Genomic DNA, 7,924 nt, shown 5'->3' with positions numbered 1-7,924 from the left:
TCGTAAAGTACACCTTTTTATGGCTTTTTACTGAATTACTGTAATGCCCTTACATGTGGGAAAGGAGAGCCACGGGAGATGCTGTTGGCGATGCCGCAGCATTAAACACATGTGTTTAAAAGGTGTGTTTCAATAAGTTTAAATGTGTTTAAATCATGACTGATTTTCACAAATCCTCCCACCAGGGGAAAAAAATATATCGTCCAATCGCGTTTCTTGTCATTTGGGAAACACAAAGCAAAATGGAGAAAATAAATACAAATGGCCACTACAGAGGACAAATTTGAACTACTAGTAGTTTGGAGCGGAGAGTGTGAAAATGACCTAGTGCATGCTTCCCCCTGGTGGGAAAATGGCGTCACTGCAGAAAACCAAAATACATCATTTGTTCTCTGTGGCCAAGAACATCCTCATATTTGTCTATATGAACGAAATTACCAACTGTAAAGATATTTTCAAAATGTATTAATAATCTGTTTGACACAAATAAATAAATAAATAATTATTAACGTGCCAGAGGAAAGTGAATCATCACAGAAAAATGTTCTATCAAACAATGAGATATGCCGTCATTTAGTACACACCAGTAAATGGATTTGTCTTTTTTTCCCCCCTTTATTATTGTTTTTATATAAATATTTTCTTTATGATGGATGGGTGTTTTTAACAATTGTACAATTGTGTGTGTTGGGGGATTTGATAAGTTTAATTTTAAAATTGCAGAGATGAGTGAACTTTTGGACGGCAGAGGGCGCTCTTGCTTCAGTCTTCTCTAACACCAAATCACACACTCTCGTCCTCATACACGTATTCCCACTCATACTCTCACACACTCCTGAATTTCTCTCTCTCTCTCTCTCTCCCTCCCTCTCTCTCTCACATACACACATGCACACACTCGTACTGTTGTAGACAGTATGTGAGATAAATCCCGGCATCCTCTTGAAGAGATTATGACGAGACATGACAGGCCGCACATTGATTGCAAACTGGACCGCTTCCAGCACCTCTGACTCAGCTAATGACGATCCCTCAACCTCGGGAGTAAATCATCGACAGTGAACTTTTCCTTCTCAGGCAATTCACAGTAGCAACAACAACAAATAAAAAACACTGTACAAAAAAAAGGGGCGGGGTCATTGTACGGGCACAAATGTCGTGCGTTTAAGGCAGAACGGTGGCGCTTTCAAGTAGGTCATCCCTTTGTGGGCGTGTGGCGTGAATGCAAAATCTAATTGTAAAAGCTTTTGGGGGGTGTAATCCACACTGTGAAGAGGCTTTACATATAAAATTGGGGTTGGGTTGGCGGGTAGACGGACGGGGTGGCTGATGTGCACACCAAATCGGGGCCTTCAATGTAGGTTCGATTGAGGATGCTCAATTTTTTTTTAGACAGATACAAAAAAAATTATATTAAACAGATGACAGATCATTTTAAAGAAAGACCTCTATATCCCAATATAGCAAAAGTGCATGAAATTATTGACAATTTTCTATAAAAAAAAAATCCTATTGATTCATGAAATACACTTTTTATATAGAACATCCAATACAAATGTATTAAAAATAAATAAATAAAATAAAACAAATAATTCAGTAGCTATGATTGTAAAACTTCATTATCTAATACTGGTATCGGCCGCCGGCGTGAGTACCCGATACCTTGAAAAAAAGGCCGGTACTGCCCTGATACCAGATTCATGCTACAAATATGCTTTGCTAGCTGGAAAGTTTGGTTCTTAACAACCGTCAACGAGGGTCAGCTCGGGGGGGCCCTGTGAAGATGAAGCTGATTGGTTATAAAAAAAAAAAAAATAAAATAAAAATAAAAATAAAAATAAAATAAAATAAAAATAAAAATAAAAATAAAAATAAAAATAAAAATAAAAATAAAAATAAAAATAAAAATAAAAATAAAAATAAAAATAAAAATAAATAAAATAAATAAATAACAGCCCCATTGCTGCATTGAAGTTACAGCCACGGCAGTACTGGTGCTGAATTCTCAGGGCAGATTAGATTGGCATGGCAACACAAAGAAGCTGAAAGCTGATTGGACAACAAAAATCAACATCCATATTTAAGTACTTGAAGCAGTGCAGCCGAGAGAAACGCGACAAAGTGAAGAGATTAGAATGTTGGGGACACATTAATACAGTTTGAAGGTACACAGATTACAATATTGGTAGTAAAGGTAATTGTGAGCGCTTTTGTTTAGGTCAGCAAAGCACCATTGGCAAGAAGCTATATTGCGACTTTCCCCCGCCCCGCCTCCCTGTTGAGTCATCAGCCGTGTGGGGCAACGAGAACGCGCGCGCGCACACACACTGAGTCACACCTGTAAATAAAGCTCCTGTTTTAAGACGCACTCCAGCGCAAATAGGAAAGTAGTCATTGTGTCACCGGCAGTAAATGCCCACTATTTGTTTTGAGTGTCATCACATTGAACTCGTGTCTGCCACACAATCAAGACGTTCTGTCTCATATGTCAACATAAGACCAACTTTATGTGAGGACGCCATTTTGTCGCACACAAGGTTGAATTTGGTGTAAACACACTCAAACGGGGAAAAGTGAGCGTTTATAGCTACTTACGTCATCCCACTGGAACGAGCGTTTTCTTGGACGGATTTCTGTCCTACGACGAGCAGCGTCATCATTTCTTGCTTCGCTCCTCTAAGATACATAATTAGTATGATTACATTTCTTGCTGATTATTGTGGTGTGTCGGGCGGCCATGTTGCTAATCAGTGTATACTTGATGGGGGGGTGCTTAGGGTGCACATTAAGGTTTAGCAGGGGAAGGATGCCGAGTCAGCACTTTAATTATGAACGTTAGATCAATTGAAATTGTAAAATAAAAATTGCCCATTTGAAATCAAGCACTGACTATGTCATCTTTTCAGTGATTTGTTTTCCTCGTTGCTGTTGGAAATGTGACCAAGGTGAAAGAAGAAGAAAAAAAAACTCAAGGATTTTGTACAAAATTGGTTTAGTTAAAAAGTTTAATATTTTGGAAAACATCACTCAAATTATATTGGTTATTATAATTAAATATGAAAAGCAGGATTAACCCTGAAATGTTTAAAAAGTGTGTTTGAGCACTTGGAAATAAGAACAATAGAAAATTGGTATTTATTTCATGTAATTAACGGGAAAATTATTTAAAAAAAAAATCATTTATAGAACCGTGTAAGTTAATTATTTTTAAATATAAATTCTCACAAATTTTAAAATAACATTACTTTAACTTTTGCTCAGGTTTAAATAAAATAAAATATTAAAATAAATTATATAAATAAAAAAATAAATAAATGCTGAGTTAAAATATACACACACTTGCACACAAAGAGTACGAGCTTTGCTGTTTTTATTTTAATAGAAAAAAAAAACCCATATACAAATAATATAACAAGGAACTCTGCGGTAAACAAAACAACAGAAAAGTAATCCTTTCATCCTAATTCATCCTCCCCATCCTCATCCTCATCCTCCCTCTTCAGTTGGTTGTTGCTACAGTGCCTGAGTGTGTGCGTGTGTGCGTGTTTATGTGCTAAGTGAGTTGGGGGGAAAAAACTGAAGTTGACTTGAATGTCTGCTGGTGAACTTAAAATGTGTGTGTGTGTGTTGAGGGAGGATGATACCTTAATCTGCTCCATGTTGATAATTTACAAGTGTTAAAAAAAAAGGGGTGGGGGGGGGATATAAGGTAGGGGTCTTCTGTTCCTTATTAAAATATCCCCAAATCTTCCCGTCCGGCTTGTCCATCAATAAAGCCCAACGTGACGTCCCGTAATTCTTCCCCACCTCTTTGGGCCGCCACATTTGGGAATGTTTGTCCCCCCCTGTTCGCTCGGTCCTTTCAGCTGTCAGTGCACTCAGGGTCCCGGGTGGGATTGGAGGAGAAAAAAAAAAGAAGTCCTTTTGTCCCACCTTTGTCGTTTATATTTAAAATACTTACTTTGCCACATCCCGCACATGCGCGCCCCCCGCTGGTAAAATACTGATTCGACTCTCACACGCGTATACACTCTCACACATTATGAGGGTCTCAGTTTGTGTGAGGGTGGATGGGGGTCGTGGGGGGGCCTCTGTGCTATGTCCCCTCATCCTCCTCCTCTTCCTCCTCCTCTTCCTCCCCTGAGCAGTAGTCTCGCCCCTGGTAAATAAAACACAATTTTTTTTTTTTTAATGCAGCATAGTTTGTACTCTCATTCTTTACATTAAATGTGTCATTATGTTGTTTTTTTTAAACAAAAAAGAACTACACTGTGCGTATTTAAATAACCACCTAGCTTAGTCGCTCTGTCCTCCATCTTAATGCTAATGCTAAATAGCATCCATGTTTCAGTGCTACAACCCGGACTGCGCACAAACTGTGCAGCAACTCATAAACAGACAATAAAAAAAAGTACTCACAGCCATATATTCTTTATCCCCTGCGAAGAGCGACTAATATCAGTGCCGTACTGATGATCTGAGAGGAGTTGAGATGTCTCAATGAACAGTATATTGGCTGGCTGTCTTGCACTGCTCCCTGGTGGCCAAAGCAGGCACACCAAGAACATAATGGCCATTCTATTGATGCAATGTGACAAAAACTCTCATTCTTTTTTTTTTAAATTCTATGTAATTATTATGTAATTACTGTATGTTTTTAATCAAGAACCTTTTTATGGAGAGATATTTTTCCCCATTTAAATTTTTTTTTGGGGGGGGGGCTGGAATGGATAAATGGCATTTCCATGACATCTATCCATCATTAAACAGAGACATGGACATTTCTTCCTTATGCACGTCATCACCAGAGGCCACCTCCCTCCCTCCCTCCCTCCCTCCCTCCTGCCCGCCACTTTCTAAATGAAACAAACAAACTCATCCCTCCCCTGCCTTGCCCTCCCCTCACCTTCTCAATCTTCTCATCCAGCATCCGGAAGAATTCCTGCTGGCTCTCTGACGTGTGAATGCTGGGCGAACGAGAGGAAGTTGGAGGATGAGGACGAAGAGGAGGAGGAGGAGGAGGAGGCAGCAACAAATACATCATGAGAATTTTCCATTGCGAACCCCCCCACCCCCTTGCGCCCGCCCGCCCGCTTCCCTCTATGCACACACGCAATTCCTCGGTACAGTGTGAGAACAGCTCGGCCCGGAAGGAATTTAAATGTCTTGTCTAGTAAAAATATCAGCTTCGTCTTCAGTTAGCGGTCGTGACATTTGGTACGATGGATGCTACTATATGTCAGCTAGTAATAAAGACAGAATTTCTTTTTAAACAGCTCTTAAGAGGATAGACCACTTTTTTCCATGACGCTGTTATGTAGAAAAGTAAAGCTTGGTATAATCATTCTGTGTAAACAGCACGGATGCAACATGATTTGGCCGCCAGGGTTTGCGGCTAACGAAAATTGGATTTAGCGTTAGCAAACGAGCAAATATGCGGCTGAGGCGCAGGTGTTATTGTCGCCCACTCTGGGTCGCTATCCACATAAGAATATCTGTGACGTTGAGTGTGCGTGGCTTTAACTCTTTGACCGCCAGACGTTTTCAGAAAAGGGATGCCGTGGCAGCCAGCCGATTTAAGCATTTTGACTGATCTTTCAAGGTCCACAGACAATTTTGTGTTTGGACTATGGAAACACACATACTACCAAATGAAAGATTGGACTCTCATCTTTCATCAAAAAAAAAAAGTTTGTTTCTACCTTATTCCGTTTTTCAGTAATCAACAATAGAAAATGGTTCGTTTCACCCAAATGCTCTGTTTTGAAACAAACGTCTTTTAACGTCTTTGGCACTCCTCCGTAGGATTTTACTAAACGTTATTTAACGTTTTTGGCAGTCAAAGAGTTAATACCTTAGTCAATAGACATCTTTGTTTTGAAATTCTAACACAAATTTCCGGGACCTCCCAGGGTCATTAGCATTAGGGCTACACGATATTGGAAAAAAACGTGCAATATGTGATATATAGTTGCTTAAATATGACATTTTTATTAGAAAATGGTTTGTTTCACCCAAATGCTCTGTTTTGAAACAAACGTCTTTTAACGTCTTTGGCACTCCTCCGTAGGATTTTACTAAACGTTATTTAACGTTTTTGGCAGTCAAAGAGTTAAAAAGGCGGGGGCCGACCTGGTGAGTGACGTGGGAGTCGGCTGGCTAACCGTGAGCCAGTCTGTGTCGACAGGAATCCTAACGAGGAGCGCCGTTGACGTTAATTGCCGTTTAATCTAAACGGCACTAGTCAGGTTTTCCATCCAATTGTTTTGATTTTTTTTTAGGCAAATTTACTGAAAATGCGCAAAACGGGCATGCAACTTATGCCCGTTTCCATCTGTTCTTCTTTTGCGAATATTGAGATGTGATCCACCAGTAATTTAAAAGAAGCAGAAGACCAGGAAGCGAGTGCGCCGTACGCTGACGTTTTATGAGTTTGCTTTTGTAATTCGTAAACCGTAGCGTTTCTTTGCTGTTTTATTAAAATTAGCTGTTTTAATTAATCCCAAAAATATTTCTGTTTCGTCATCCCCCCCGCAAACAAAACTTACTTTATCGCCCGATATTGCTCCGGGACTACAAAACGTACATGTGACGTAATATCCGGTCAAAATGTGCGATGGTTCAACGGTTATTTGCAAAAAAAACGTTTCCATAGCCCAAATTCGCATTTTCCCATTTTCGATATGCTTCAAAATCGAACTCTACCCTCTAAGCGTAAAAACCTGCAAATTTTCGAATCTTCCAATTTCTAGCGTTTCCATTGTTTTATTTTCACATTTCTTGAAAATTCTAATAAAAAAAATGGGTGGATGGAAACGCAACTAAAAGGGGGCGCACCAAAGTCGACCGCCATGTTTGATTTTATGGTTTTATTTCCCTCCACGTCACTATATACAGCAAAGTCAAGACCGCTTTTTTTGATCCACCCTTTTTCCACGTTGCTCTTCTATTGAAACGGCACCAATGCAGAATAAGTCGAACCGACGTTTCCCACTTGCCTTTGTGCCGTTTTACCGAATATGCTACACGCAATCGTTTTATTAAAGACATTTCGCCTTTTTTGTTCTATTTAATTATGTTATCAGCTACTCAAATCTTGACCCCCCCCCCCCCCCAAAAAAGGCAACTTTTTGGCCACTTACTTTGATTTAATGTTTGCCGCCGCCTCTTTCTGCAACTTTCCCCTTTGCGGCACGTTACTTCTCTCCTGAAACACACACACACAAAAATCACCTTATCATGACAAACTATGAACTTTTAAAAGTTGATGAATTCATTTGCTCCATATAAATACGTTCTATTTTAAATATTACCATGCTCCCAAAGACGTATGTATAAAATACAAACCATATTATTCTATCTAAAAAAAACGTCTACTAGCTTAATGCTAACATATAAATGCGAAACGCAATCAAGGGGCTAACAGAAACCCAAGAAACCTTTCCGACCTCCATTTTATTTGGAACATCTTACATGGACCGGAGGATAAGCACTCCACGTTAATACCGAGTGTCAGCGCGCTGATATAAAACAGCGGCTGCTTCTGTTGGAGCGCGATTTATGACTTACATTAGTTCATGTTTATAGCCGAGTGGGACGGGAGGCAGACCTACCTGATTGGCTACCACACGCACACTCCTCAACTTCCGAATCAAGCGCTACATCGTACCGCGTCTTTAGCTGTCGCACATTTTTAAACCATCGTTTTTAATGTGTTTAAAAAATACATATATTAAACAGGCAAGTCCACATTGAGGCAGAGAAGGTCCCCTACTAAGCTCCAGTAGAGAACGTATGCCTGTGAGTATCTTTGTACGCTGTGTTTGTATGAGTGGCAGCAGCAACATTAACAGCAATGCTAATTTTTGTTAGCCTAGTGTTTTGTTATGATATTATTTTAACATTAACAGACTGATAAAATTAG

General features: G+C 39.6%; 1 protein-coding gene across 3 annotated transcripts in view; it reads right to left on the bottom strand.

Annotated features, from left to right (window-relative positions):
• Positions 1 to 3,353: 3,353 nt before the first annotated feature.
• The window catches only part of LOC144062825 (uncharacterized protein C1orf21 homolog), a 28,195-nt gene continuing 23,624 nt past the window's right edge, over positions 3,354 to 7,924 (bottom strand). Inside the window, exons 4-7 of one of the 3 annotated variants that reach the window (XM_077584559.1) lie at positions 7,143 to 7,207; positions 4,907 to 4,967; positions 4,420 to 4,477; positions 3,354 to 4,159 (exon numbers count right to left, since the gene is read on the bottom strand). In XM_077584559.1, the coding sequence (XP_077440685.1) occupies positions 4,433 to 4,477; positions 4,907 to 4,967; positions 7,143 to 7,207 (171 nt within the window). In that variant the 3' untranslated portion in view covers positions 3,354 to 4,159; positions 4,420 to 4,432. The other 2 variants (XM_077584558.1, XM_077584557.1) reach the window with 2 other exon arrangements.

This window comes from Vanacampus margaritifer, chromosome 13, assembly GCF_051991255.1.
Source record: "Vanacampus margaritifer isolate UIUO_Vmar chromosome 13, RoL_Vmar_1.0, whole genome shotgun sequence".
NCBI classification, from domain to species: Eukaryota; Metazoa; Chordata; class Actinopteri; order Syngnathiformes; family Syngnathidae; genus Vanacampus; species Vanacampus margaritifer.
The sequence above is the reverse complement of the archived record's forward strand: the minus strand, read 5'-3'. Positions and strand labels throughout refer to the sequence as shown.